The 14694-nt window shown below is 47.7% G+C and overlaps 1 protein-coding gene across 1 annotated transcript in view; it reads left to right on the top strand.

Annotated features, from left to right (window-relative positions):
- Window positions 1-14694, top strand: part of MXRA5 (matrix remodeling associated 5) — a 34187-nt gene that overhangs the window by 17522 nt on the left and 1971 nt on the right. Inside the window, exons 6-8 of the mRNA XM_014583904.2 lie at window positions 1-475; window positions 6052-6952; window positions 13515-14693. Coding sequence (XP_014439390.1) covers window positions 1-475; window positions 6052-6952; window positions 13515-14693 — 2555 coding nt within the window. The remainder of the gene's footprint in view (window positions 476-6051; window positions 6953-13514; window position 14694) is intronic.

A 14694-nucleotide genomic window follows, 5' to 3' on the forward strand; every position in this document is an offset into this window, starting at 1 on the left:
GGAAGACTCCCTTTCTTTGTCAACAAGACTCTCTCTTTCCCTCAGTTGGGGGTCACTTTGAAGCCTCCGACACCCACGTCTTCTGGCCCAGTGACAAGACAGACCAACGCTCACCGAGGTCCCTACCATAGGGTCCCTTCCCAGGGCATCACCCACGTAGATTTTGGCCCTCCGGCTCCTCCGCTGTGGCGCGCCCCTCAGACCACAGAATCACCCTCCACCCACTTACGGAACATGCCCTCGGTCTCTTCCACGCGGAGTCCCGTCCCCTTCGTCACGTCCTCGGGGGGCTTCCGTCAAAAGCTGTTTGCCGGGGGACCCCCAGACTCTCAATTCTGGACGCTTGGGGAGAAGCCACAGATCGTCACCCAGTTCCCGCAGAGCGTGACGGTCACAGCGGAGACGGATGCCGTGTTTCCCTGTGAGGCGACGGGGAAGCCCAAGCCTTTCGTCACCTGGACGAAGATTTCCACAGGTAAGGTGTCTCGGTGTCTCCACTGTACCTCGAGCTTTTCTAGGAGGACGTGCCTGGACTCAGTGGCTCCCTGTAGAAGCAGAGCCTCTGGGCAAAGGATGAGTGGGTAGGATGGGAGAGGGCATCTGAGACCTTACTTTCAAGCATGTTTCTTCTTCTTCTCTCTCTTTCTTTCTTTTTTAGAAATAATTACTTTATTTAACTTTATTTTATTTATTTATTTTAATTTGACCAGAGAGTGGGACAGAATGAGAGAGAGAAAGAGAGAGAGAGAGAAAGTGAGAAAGCAAGCTGCCAGATCTGGGACTTGAACCACAGTCAGCCATGGGGGAGTCCAGTGACCTTAACCACCACTTGCTGGTCCTGGACATGCACTTTTAATGGAGCCAAGAAAAACATTGAATGGGTCCTTTGCATGGTGCATCAACTAGGATTTGAGATATTCTATGAGGGATCCTCTCCCCTACCCCAAGTTGGGTCCAGGACTCAAACTTTCACCACCCATGTTGGGGTACAATAGGGTTGAAGGAAAGTTTGCAAATCCCTTTTATCCTACTGGCCTGCAACAGTAACCCCAGCTTGGTCAGAGATCAACCTCTGACCTCAGCACTGACAAGGTGCTGCTCTGATTTGAACCTACAGATAAGGTTCTGTAAGTTTTCTCAGGCTGCCGTAATGCAACCCCTTGGGTTGGAGGTTTAACATGATGATAACATGCATAGTGTTCCCAGTTGGACTGGTGGCAAATGCATTCATGTTGGGGACATTCGCGTTACAAGCTAAGTGACACATGTGATTGAATGTATACAAGAAATGGAAATAAAAAGTAAACAACATAAAATAAAACACGGATATTTATCCTCTCCCTATCCTGGAGGCTGGAGTCTGAGGTCCAGGTTAGGCAGAGATGGTTCCTCCTGAGCCCTCTCCTTGCTGTGGAGACACCGTCTTCTCTGTCCCCACGTGCTCATCCTTCCGTGTGGGTCTGCGTCTTCGCCTCTCCTTGTAAGAACTCAAATCCTGCTTGAATTAGCACTCAAACGAATGCCCTCATTTTTAACTTCATTCTTGATGTAAAGATACTGTCTCCAAACATAGTCACCTTCTGAACCTCCTAGCTATTAGGAGTTCAACAGAAAAATGTGGGGAGGTGAGTCAGAGGTGGAGTGGTAGTTAAGAGGCTGAATCACATATGGCCAGTGCCACAGTTCAAGTCCTGGATCGGTAGCTTGAAAAACACCAAGCTCTTGCGCGTGTGTGCCCAGAACTCCAAGAGGAGAATGGAGGAGAAGGGAGCATGACCATCCTCCCTAGAGGGTGATTTCTCATGTTCCCACTCTGTGTCTGCCTCTCTCTGGCAAGCACCTGTGCTGTGTGGGGGAGGGGATGCCATTCAAAATTCAGACCCTAACAACGGTCTACACTGCCCGATGTTTGAAGTTCCAAGATGCACAATAAATACTCCGCTGAGTAAATCGACCCTCTGTGCTATCCAGTGGCAAAACCACTTTTAGGAACTCAAAGAAAATAAAAGCTAAGAAGCACAGCCTCTATAAAAGGCCATCCCCCCCTTTTTTTCCCCTCTCTAAACACAATGCTATCCTCCCCTCGGATCCTGCTTACAGGTCTTTGGCTTGTTTTGTTCATTTCTTTCTCTCCATTTGGATATTCCACAAAGGAGTTATCTTCTTACATGGAGGAGCAATGTATTTTCTTTGCTTATGTGTATCTCCCAAACCCTGGAAGCTCGACAAGTTCCCAGAGATTCACAAAAGATCATAGCCGAGGGGGGTGATTTACTTTGATCAGCTCAGCATTGGAAGTTGTCTGTTTTTGCAATGATTTAATAATGAAGGTTGCTTGCAGTAGCAAACGGGGGATGCACATGTGGTTGTCATTCTCAAAGAGTTATGCTGTTGAAGGGATCCATTCTTCCAATGGGTCAGAATACCCCACTGGTATTAATCCGTAGGCTCTTCCATGTCACGGGGTATTGCAAAGTATCCCTGGGTCATGTCCGGCAAAAGACCTTCAGGCACAATCTTTGACCCTCCAGGAGTCAGGTCCAAATGCAGTCTTCTCCCTTGTGAGCTAGCTCTGGCTGCTAAAGAGTTCTGTCTCATTGCATGGAAGAGTGAGCTGGTGTCACCTCCATAGCTATGTCGACAGAAATAAGCAAACCCTGTGGAAATGACAATTGCAGTGGTTTATTCTCAGCACGGTTCTGCGGTATCTCCTGGGACGCTCAGATGGGACAGTTCTTGCATTCAGATCTGAGTGTAGGAGAGTTATTAATCAGCATTAGACATCTTTTCATTGGCCTGGCCCCAAAAGGTGGGACATCTGGAGGTGATGGATTCTGGATTTATAGATGGGTTTAGAAATTCTTAGGTTATTGAGGTTGGCAGATGGCATGGTGATTAAGGACACTGGACTCCCATTCCCCGTGACTGACTGCGGTTGGAGTCCCAGACCTGCCAACTTGCTTTCTCACTTTCCCTCTTTCTCTCTTTCTCTCTCTCACTCTCTCCTTCTCTGGTCAAATTAAAATAAATAAATAAAGCCAAATAAAATCATTTAAAAAAAGAAAAAGAAAGACAATCTTAGGTTATTAGGGACCAGCTGATGGCATAATGGTTAGGTCGCTGGACTCCCACCTAGTCGACTGTGGTTAGAATCCCAGACTTGGTGACTTAAAACTCATACCAGGTGCGTGTGCGTGTGTGCCCAAAATCTAGAGAGGAGAATGGAGAAGAAGGGTGTGCGGCGTGGCCATCCCCTCTAGGGGGTGATTTTTCGCTTTCTGTCTCTCTAGTGAGCACATGTGCCCTATAGCAAACATCTCTCTCTCTCTCTCTCAAAAAAAAAAAGATTTTTAGGTTAGTAATTGTTTAAATATGCAAGTCTTTGTCTCAAACACATTTAGAGTCTATAGAAAACAAACGTCTGATTTTAGTCTAAATGTATTAGGTCATCAGGAAAGTCATGACATGCTTTTCTATGCAAGGATGCCTCATGGTTAACCCAATGACGCAATAGGAAAGCCTTGCTGTGTACCTGCTGATGCTATGCTGGATCAGGACGTGAGCACCTGATCACCAGACCAGAGCCATCTGTTACAGCGAGATGAGTGTTTGCAGACCTGACTCTCCCCGGGCCCCTGGAAAGCATCTTAGAAGAGCCGGACACCTGTCTGTAGATGGCTGTGCTCTGTTGTCTTAGAGCTGCATGAAACCTCAGTTTATCTGGAAGCCTGTGCCTCCCAACTAAACCAAATTAGCACTTTCATTTGGGCATTGGCAAGAAATGCAAGAGCATCTTATACCTGCCCCAGGGCAATTGCTAAATATTAGCAGTCTTACCACTCCGAACCATGAGAAATAAACAAACACTACCTCTGCATCATAAAATGCCTGGAAAGAAAACTGTCTCCATGGCTGAAGGTCTGCAGGTCGGCGTCCATGCCCGAAATCTCCTGCCATTCAGGAGGGCTCCAGCACAAAGGCAGATACCTTCTTAGCTGCACTGCCTGGGAGGTAGGGAGGTCATGCCAGCCCTGACCCAGAGCCACTCTCTAAGACCTTCAAGGCCACACGGACTCACTGGGTGGCCTGAGACTGATTTTGAAGGAGTCAGGAAGCAGTGGTGTGTTCATGGCTTCCGCAAACATACCAGAGTCGTGACCGGGTTTCACGGACCATTCTGTGTTGGAATAACCCACCCGTTAGGGACCGCATTGTCTCTACCATGGGGAAGGAGGTCACCGGGGCGGGGAGATGAAGATTATGGAGAGCTTCCAGGGTCTGAAACCTTCATCCAATGGCCAGATGCCCTCTGTGGAGAATGTTATTCTCCAAACACGCAGGGGAGCTTGTCAGAACTCAGCGGATAGCCTGTGGGTGGAGCCCAGACCCAGGAACGGAAGGAGGACCTGCTGAAGCTGAGGGTTTTCCAGGGCTCTACCACATAAACCCAGAAATCTATTATATTCCAGTCGGGTGAGGCCAACCATTCTGCAGTGGACTGCCATTAAATTGACCATTTGTTCCTCATGTATACTTATAGACACGTACGCAAACAATGGAATGCACACATCTGTATCTGTGTAGTATGTTGCAATACACATGTACATATATGCATGTGTACAATATTGGTTTATATATATATATATATGTACACATACATATATACACACACACAATAGCATACTCTCTGTGTGTGTATGTATGTGTATATGTGTGTGTATGTATGCAGATACCTTGAAAGGAAGCATGAGTCTCTCTAGTGCATGAGGATTATAGACAGCTTCCAGGGTCTGAAAACTTCATCCAATGGCAAGACTCCCAACCTGGAGAATGTTATTTGCCAAGGACTCAGAAGCGCTTGTATATATACATACACACAAATATGTATATATATGCATATATACACATGCATACGAAGATGCAGAAGAGCTTGTATACATACATTTGTATGTGTGTGTATATCCACACACACAAATATGCATGTATGTATTTATGTATATGTACATGTCCATGCGGTAGAATACAAATATGTGTGTACATATATTTATATGTGTGTTTTAAAACACACAGAGACACATGCATGCACATTCTCTTTTAAAAACGATTTATTCTTATTTATTCTTATTTATTTATTTATTTATTTTTTAGAGAGAGATTTTTTTTTTGCTATAGGGAGTGTGTGCTTACCAGAAAGACAGAAAGACACAGAGAGACAGAAAGTGAGAAGTTGCCCTCCAGGGGTGATGGCTACACCACAATCCCTTCTCCTCCATTCGCCTCTCGGGATTTTGGGCATGCATGCACATGCATATGATGTGAGTTCTAAGCCACGGGGTCCAGGACTTGAATTGCGGTAGACTATGTGTGTCTAATGACTTAACCATTATGCCATCTGCTGGTTTCTATGATATTATTTTAAAATGTATCCAGAGAGAGAGAGACAGGGTGGGGGTGGGGTGGAGTGAGAAAGCAAGCTGTTAGACCCAGGACTCCAAACCCAGTCAGCCATGTGGGAGTCCATCACCTTAAATACCATGCCACCTGCTGGCCCCCACACATTCTCTTTAGTCATTCATCTGTGAGTGGTCACTGACATTGATTCTGTGTCTTGGATCCTGCACATAACGCTACAGTACAACAGATTGAGAGTACAGTTACCCCTTCGACACCATGTTTTCATGTCCTTTGGGTATACAAGCAGACCTGGGATTGCTGACTGATACGGTAATTCTATTTCTGCTTTTTGAAGAACCAGCCTCCATAGTGTGTTCCACAATGACTGTCCTGATTCACATTCCCGCCAGCAGTGAACCAGAGTTTCCTCTGTTCCATTCGTCCATGCTTTTCTTTTGTCTTTTTGCTAACAGTCTCCTTGACAGGGGAGAAGCGATAGTTCAATGTGCTGTCAGTTTGCAATGCCGTGATTGTCCACTCTTGCTGCTTTGCACATAGCAAGGAGGATTCGATTATGTAACGAGAATTGCTGCTTTGGTTGTTTCTGACAGGATGCAGTTTGTATCACAGCTCACTGTATGTGCTGTTGTTCTTCAGGGGCTCTCATGACTCCTAACACAAGGATTCAACGGTTTGAAGTCCTCAAGAACGGCACATTTGTCATCCGGAAGGTGCAGGTGCAGGATCGTGGCCAGTACATGTGCACTGCCAAAAACTTGCACGGGGTGGACAGAATGGTGGTCCTCCTGTCCGTTACAGTACAGCAGCCCCAAATCCTAGCCTCTCATTACCAGGATGTCACGGTCTACCTGGGAGACACCATTGCAATGGAGTGTTTGGCCAAGGGGACGCCGGCCCCCCAAATTTCCTGGATCTTCCCAGATGGCAGGGTGTGGCAGACTGTGTCACCTGTGGAGGGCCGGATCACGCTGCATGAAAACCGGAGTCTGTCCATCAAGGAGGCGTCCTTCTCAGACAGAGGTGTCTACAAGTGTGTGGCCAGCCCCGCAGCGGGAGCCGACAGCCTGGCCATCCGCCTCCACGTGGCTGCTCTGCCCCCTGTTATTCACCAAGAGAAGCTGGAGAACATCTCACTGCCCCCTGGGCTGACCATTCAAATTCACTGCACTGCCAAGGCTGCACCACCGCCCAGCGTGCGTTGGGTTCTCTGGGACGGGACCCAGATCCGCCCTTCGCAGTTCATCCATGGGAACTTGTTTGTTTTCCCCAACGGGACACTGTACATCCGCAACCTCATGCCCAAGGACAGTGGGCGCTATGAGTGCGTGGCCACCAACCTGGTGGGCAGCGCCCGCAGGACAGTGCAGCTGACCGTGCAGCGCACAGCCGCCAACGCTCGTATCACTGGCACCTCCCCACGGAGGACGGATGTCAGGTACGGAGGGACCCTGAGGCTGGACTGCAGTGCCTCAGGGGACCCCTGGCCACGTATTCTCTGGAGGCTGCCATCCAAGCGGATGATTGATGCATTTTTCAGGTATGTGTCCACCTCCATGCCTTGCCATAAATTCCTGGGCTCCTGGCCTCCTCTTGTGAGTTAGGGACACGTCTGGTAGCCAGAAGGACATGAGTCCTCTCTAGGACGAATGTGCACAGGGGGTATATCCTGTGTGTGCTTTTTACTTATTTTTTAAAGAGAGATTTCTGCTATAGGTCACATGCGCTCACTGAAGAGGCAGAGAGACAGAAAGTGAGAAATCACCTCCTGGGGGGGGGGAGACCACACTGCAATCCCTTCTTCTCCATTCTCCTCTTGGGATCTTGGGCATGCACGCATATGTGCCCAGCATGAGTTTTAAGCCACTGGGTCTGGCACTTGATTACATGGGAGTCCAGCAACATAACCATGATGTCATCTGCTGGTCCTCATAGGATTATATTTTTAATGGTATTTTAAAAATACCCTTCTCCTCCATTCTCCTTCCTGGATCTTGGGCACGCACATACACACACCTAGTGTGAGTTTCAAACTACTGGGTCCTGCACTTGAACTGCAGTCCACCATGTGGGAGTCTAGCATTGGAATCGTTCTACCATCTGCTGAGCTCTCTTACTATTTTTTAAATATTTAATTACTTCACAGCATACAAAATGGACTATGTGGGTATAAGTATACTGCATATTAATCCCATCCCAGATATTACCATATGCATTATCATCAACAATTTTTTTTTCATTTTTCCATCCATTAAAAGTTTTGGTTTTTTCTTTCCCTTGATTCCCTCCCTCTTGTTCCCTATTACCTAACCCCTCTCCTCAGTCTCACCAGAGATCCATAACTGCTCTCCATGCCTTCATGCCTTCCAGTTTTTCAGGGTCTGCCATAGAGTGCAGACATCCAGTATATATTGAGTGGGGATATACAGTGCTTCTCTTTCATAGCCTGGCTTGTTTCACTCACCATTACATCTTCCATATTAGTTCACTTTCTCTCAAATGCTACGGCCTCATTGCAGGCTACATTTCAAACTTTAGATGTCTGTGATGTGCTTTCAGGGTTAGACACCATGAGTCATGAATACCACATACCCCAATTTAACCCTGAGGTCTCTTCCAGCTGAACAGAAGTGAGTCCATTTGAGATGTGTTTTTCACCAATTCTGCTGTGCCAGGGTTCAACAGATGACCATAAAAGAATAAACTCTAGGCCATTTGGTGGCATGTTAATTCACATGGCTAGATCCCTCATGGTCAGCTGTGTGGTTCAAGTCCTGAACATGGTGGCTTGAACAATATATTGGGTGCATGCATATATGTGTCCTAAATCCCAACAGGAGAAATAGACAAGGAATTGTGATGTGGCCACCTTCCATGCAGGGTGATTTCCCAGTTTTACTCTCTGTCTGTCTTTCTCTGGCAAGCACACACACCCTCTACCAAATTTTTTAAAAACAGAATGAAATTCTGGGATGAGTTTGAACCATTCTGTTGGTATGTCTGTATTAAATCCTACATACGTTAGAAGTCGTTATCTCTGTGGCTTCATTATTATTATTTTTTGGAGAGATTTTTGCTATAGGGTGTGTGCGCTCACCAGAAAGAGAGAGAGAGAGAGAGAGAGAGAGAGAGAGAGAGATCATCTCCTGGGGGGATGGTCATGCCACAGTCCCTTCTCCTCCATTGTCCTCTCAAGATCTTGGGCATGCACACACACATGCCCAGTGTGAGTTTAAGCCACCGGATCTGGAACTCGAACCATGGTCAAGTACATGGGAGTCCAGTAACATAGCCATTACACTAACTGCTGGTCCCTGTGGCTTCATTCCTAAAAAATTCTAACTACTGGGTTGTTGGAAAAGTCATGACATATTTTTCTATGTTTTTCTATGCAAAAATGGGTCATGATGTTTCCAACGACTCAATGTATTTTTGGCAAAGTGTCGTTAGACAACCCACATGACTTTTCTCAACATGTGGGCTTTGGGCTCTGCCCACATGGCAGGAATATTTTTAAATACACAAGGTGAGCCAGCAGGGAGCGTAGAGGTTAAGGCACTAGATCCTCCATAGCTGATTGTGCAGTTCGAGTCCCGGACAGGAAGCTCGAGATTCACGCTAGGCATGTGTGCATGTGTGCCCAAAATCGCAAGAGGAGAATCGAGGAGAAGGGGCTGTGATGTGACCATCCTCCATGTGGAGTGATTCCTCACTTTTCCTCTCTATCTTTCAGTCTTTCTCTGGTGAGCACGCCCCCTCTAGCACATTAAAATACATAGATTAAAAAAAGGATGAAATTCTAGGATAAATTTGAGCCATTCTAGTTATCTGTGTAGTAAACGCTGCATACATTAGAAGTCATTATGTCTGTGGCTTCATTCTTAAGACATTCTAACTATATTCTTGGCAAAATGTCTTTCAACAGCCCATGTGAGTTTTCTCACAGTGTGGGCTTTCTGCCCTGTTTACATGTTGGGAGTTTTTAAAAAATACTGCCGTTTCTTGGTGCCAAATCCCTCACGATTCATAGGCATGTATTCTTTCCAGATTTGCTCGGTTGAATCTGATGACAAGTTGGAGAAAGGATCAGAGGTATAAAAACCTCAACATGTTTACAGACACAAGCTACTGGGCAAATAGTTTTGATTCACATGGCAGGGCACATTTGCATGTCTTTGCCTGGCTCCCTCCTTATGAAATTACTTAAGGAATAAATGCTACCTTGATTCTCATTTACCGCCAACAATGCAGTTTATTCAGTCATGGTGAGTCATTGCTTTTATGAACAGCGATGAGGCTGGATTCAATTGCACACCGTTTTCTTTTGTTTTTATTTTCCGTCTGTGAGCTCACCAAAGAGAGACAGCGAGAGAGAAAGCATCCCCCAATGGGAGGGGGGGTCTCATTGCATTTTCTTCTCCATTTCTCCATCCTTTCAGATCTGGGCACACATACAGATACACACGAAGTGTGTGTGTGTGTGTGTGTGTTTAAGAGGTTTTTACCTTAGGGCACGTATGCTCACCAGACAGACAGTGAAAGGGAAAGTGAGAAATCACCTACCGGGGGGGGGAAGGTCATGCTGCAGTCCTTTCTCCATTCTGCTTCCAGGATCTTGGGCACTCATGCATAGATGCCTGGCATGATTTTCAAGCCACTAGGTCTGGGACTTGAACCGCAGTTGGGCATGTGGGAATCCAGCAATGTAATGGATATACCATTTGCTGTCTTTTATCAAACCACCAGGGCTGGGATTTGAACCTTGGTTAGCCAAGTAAGATCTGGTTACCTTAACCACTATGCAGTAGGACTGGCCCAAATGGACTTGGTTTTTTTTGTTTGTTTGTTTTTCTTTTTCTTTTTTTTTTTTTTTTGGAGAGGTTTTTGCTATAGGGCATGTGCACTTGCCAGACAGACAGAAAGAGACAGGGAGACAGAAAGCGAGAAATCAATTGACCATGCAGCAACCCCTTCTCCTCCGTTCTCCTCTTGGGATCTTGGGTACACACGCACATGTGCCCGGCGTGAGTTTTAAGTCACCGGGTCTGGGACACGAACCACGGTTGACTACATGGGAGTTCAGCGACATAGCCATTACGCTAACTGCTGGTCCCTGTTTGTTTTTCTTAAGATTACTGAGAGTTTGGCTAGCCATGGTGGCAGATACCCACTCAAAACTCCAGGCAGAACTCACAGCATAGGGGAGGTTCTGAGTTCCCATGCCAAGGTCTCTCTGTACGTGTGGGGGACATGTGTGTACCTGGGATCCCAGCTAGCTGAGTCTGCAGGTGGATTGTGGTTGGAAGATCCCCTTGGTGGCCTCTCTCTCTTTCTCTCTCCTGGAAGAAATAAGGGGAGGAACTTACACTGTCACTCTCTTCTGGACATGCCATTAGAAGTATGCAGTGTGGGGACCAGCAGATGGTGGAATAGTTACGTTGCTGGACTCCCACACGCTCAACTTTGGTTCAGGTCCCAGATATAGCACCTTAAAACGCACGCTGTATGTGTGTGTGTGTGTGTGTGTGTGTGTGTCTGTGTGTGTGTGCGTGTGTGCATCCCAAGAGGAGAATGGAGGAGAAGGGATTGTGACATGGCCATCCCTCCTGGGGGGATGATTTCTTGCTTTCTCTCTGTCTCTCCAGCAAGCACACACGCCCTATAGCAAAAATCTCTTAAAAAAAAAAAAAAGAAAGAAAGAAAAGGGAAAGAAAAAAGAAAGAAAGAAAAGAAAAAGAAACATTCAGTGAAATATCCCTAGATTAAAACTCAAGGAAGACACCTCCCACAGGTCACCTCTGTAGCGTGTATGTAAACAAGAATTTCACACAGACCTTCTTACAGTGAGACTGTCTCAGATCTTTTCACGGGGTTATTGAAAACGTGAGTTCTGAACGACTCAAGGGTCTGCCCCTGTGTGTAAGAACACCATGTGTAGAGTGAAGGTCCTTCTACTGTTCTCTTCCTGTTGTTGTCGTTAACGGAAGAGCTTTCTCGGCTACTAACTTAGAGATTCTCGGAGTTCACCTGGAGGAAAGAGAGCTGACATGGTATTTTGGCTAGCGAATGCCATTCAGTTTTGCTTTTTTATAAAGTTTTGCTGTACAGTGCATATACTTACCAGAGAGAGATGGTGAGAGCGAGAAAGAGAGGGAACATGAGAAAGCACCCCCCCCTCCCAGGGGTATGTCTACACTGCAATCCTCTCTCCTCCATTCTTTTGGGATTTGGGGTACACACACATACACACACACACATACACACACACACACACACACACACACGCCCAGCAGTGCTTTTCAAGTCACTGGGTCCAGGAATTGAACCACACAGCTGGTCATGTGGGATCCCAGACCTGATAGTTTGCTTTCTCACTTTCCCTCTCTCTTTCTCTGGCAAAACTCATGTGAAATAATAATAACAATAATACAAAAAATGACTTAAAGAAAAAGAAATTGTGTTTGTCTATTGCAAGGTTATTTATTTCTCTCATGAGTGAGAGAAAGAGAGAAACAGCAACACAACGGGATTTTATTTTCTTTTTGCCATTTTGCCATAGGGCACATACACTCACCAGAGAGAGAGAGAGAGACAGAGAAAGAGAGAGACACAGAGAGAGACAGAGAGAGAGAGAGACAGAGCAGGAAAGTGAGAAATCAAACCCCAGGGGAAGATGGCCACAGATCAATCCCTTCTCCTTCATTATCCAGTTGAGATTTGGGGCACACACACACACACACACATACATGTGCCTGGTGTGATTTTCAAGCTGCTGGGTCCAGGTCTTGAACTGTGGTTGGCCACGTGGGAGTCCAGAGCCTTAACCACCATGCTACCTGCTGGCCTTTCCCAACAGAGTCTAGACCTTACAATCCACTCCTAACCTCAGCCAGTTGAGATCAGGAACACACACACATTACCGGTATGTATTCTGTGAGCTCTCTGGGCTTGAATCCAGAACCTTCCCACGTGGGCCAGCCTTGAAGAATGTCATGTTTTTGCACTGTGTCACCTTCCAACCCTCCCAGGCCTGAAGTCTTCCGATGTATTTTACAATCCAGATTCGATGGCTGGCCCAGATTAAGATCAAATACAGCCAAGGACTTCTTTTCTTTTCTTCTTTCTTTTCTTTTCTTTTCTTCTTTTCTTTTCTTTTCTTTTCTCTTTTTTCTTTGCTTTGCTTTGCTTTGCTCTTCTCTTCTCTTCTCTTCTCTTTTTTCTTTTCTCTTTTCTTCTCTTCTCTTCTCTTCTCTCTTCTCTTCTTTCTCTTTTCTCTCCTCTCCTCTTCTCTTCCTTCTCTTCTCTTCTCTTCTCTTCTCTCTTCTCTTCTTTCTCTTCTCACTTCTTTCTCTTTTCTCTTCTCTCTTCTCTTCTCTTCTTTTCTCTTCTCTTCTCTCTTCGCTTCTTTCTCTCTTCTCTTCTCTTCTCTTCCTTCTCTTCTCTTCTCTTCTCTTCTCTCCTTTCTCTTCTCTCTTCTCTCCTCTTCTCTTCTCTCTTCTCTTCTTTCTCTTCTCACTTCTTTCTCTTTTCTCTTCTCTCTTCTCTTCTCTTCTTTTCTCTTCTCTTCTCTCTTCGCTTCTTTCTCTCTTCTCTTCTCTTCTCTTCCTTCTCTTCTCTTCTCTTTTCTCTTTTTTTTTCTTTTGGGTTTTAAATTTTTTGATGTAGGGTGCACGTGCTCACTGGAGACAGCGAGAAGGCAAGTGAGAGATCACCCCCAGGGGGAATGGCCACTTCACAATCCCTTCTCCTCCATTCTCCTCTTAGGAGTTGGGGCATGCACAGATGCACAGCCAGCGTGATTTTCAAGCCACCATGTCTGGTGGCTTGAACCACGGTGGGCCATGTGGGAATCCAGTGCCTCAACCACATTGCCACATGTTGCCCGCTAGCCAAAGAGTTCTTACTTGCGGCAAATCATGTTTGCATTGGAGCAAGTCTCCTCTCCCATGCAAAGACCGTTGTCCATTCTGTAGCAACAGTGCCCCCTCCGGGAGCTGTCAGAACCCCCGACTTTGTTTCGTTCCCCATGAGGGAAAGCCAACATGGAACATCGGAGAGACTGACGCCTGCTTGCTTTTCTTCCTCTTTCTCTTCCCTGCCAGTTTCGATAGCAGAGTCAAGGTGTTCACCAACGGCACCCTGGTGGTGAAGTCCGTGACCAACAAAGACGCCGGGGACTACCTGTGCGTGGCCCGGAATAAGGTGGGTGACGACTACATCGTGCTGCAGGTGAACGTGGTGATGAAGCCCGCCAAGATCGAGCAGAAGGAGGAGAACGACCACCAGGTCTTCTACGGCGGTGATCTCAAAGTGGACTGCGTGGCCACCGGGCTCCCCAACCCCGACATCTCCTGGGGCCTTCCCGACGGGAGTCTGGTCAGCTCCTCCATGCAGTCCGACGACAGTGGTGGGCGGGCCAAGCGCTACGTCGTCTTCAACAACGGGACGCTCTACTTCAACGAGGTGGGCCCGAGGGAAGAAGGCGATTACACCTGTTTCGCCGAGAACCAGGTGGGGAAGGATGAGATGCGGGTGCGTGTGAAGGTGGTGACGGAGCCGGCCGCCATCCGGAACAAGACGTACTCCATGGTCCAGGTGCCCTACGGGGACGTGGTCATGGTGGCCTGTGAAGCCAAAGGCGAGCCCATGCCAAGTGTCACTTGGCTGTCCCCAACCAACCGACTGGTCCCCACGTCCTCCGAGAAGTATCAGATCTATCGCGATGGCACCCTGCTCATCCAGAAAGCCCAGCGGTCGGACAGCGGCAACTACACCTGCCTGGTCAGGAACAGCGCGGGGGAGGACAGGAAGACCGTGTGGGTTCACGTCAACGTCCAGTCGCCCAAGATCAACGGGAACCCCAACGCCATCACCACGGTGCGGGAGGTTGCCGCCGGAGGGGGTCGCAAGCTCATCGACTGCCAGGCCGAAGGCATCCCCACCCCCAAGGTCTTGTGGGCGCTACCGGAGGGCGTCATTCTGCCCGCCCCGTACTACGGGAACCGGATCACCGTGCACCAGAACGGCACGCTGGACATCAGGAGCCTGCGGAAGACCGACTCGGTGCAGCTGGTGTGCATCGGCCGCAACGAGGGCGGGGAGGCCAGGCTCATCGTGCAGCTCACCGTCCTGGAGCCCGTGGAGAAGCCCGTCTTCCACGACCCCGTGAGCGAGAAGATCACGGCCATGGCGGGCCACACCATCAGTCTCAACTGCTCGGCCACGGGGACCCCGGCGCCCACGCTGCTGTGGGTCCTTCCCAAAGGCACGGAGCTGCAGAGC

Source organism: Tupaia chinensis, unplaced genomic scaffold, assembly GCF_000334495.1.
Source record: "Tupaia chinensis unplaced genomic scaffold, TupChi_1.0 Scaffold145072_1, whole genome shotgun sequence".
In the NCBI taxonomy this organism is placed as follows: domain Eukaryota; kingdom Metazoa; phylum Chordata; class Mammalia; order Scandentia; family Tupaiidae; genus Tupaia; species Tupaia belangeri.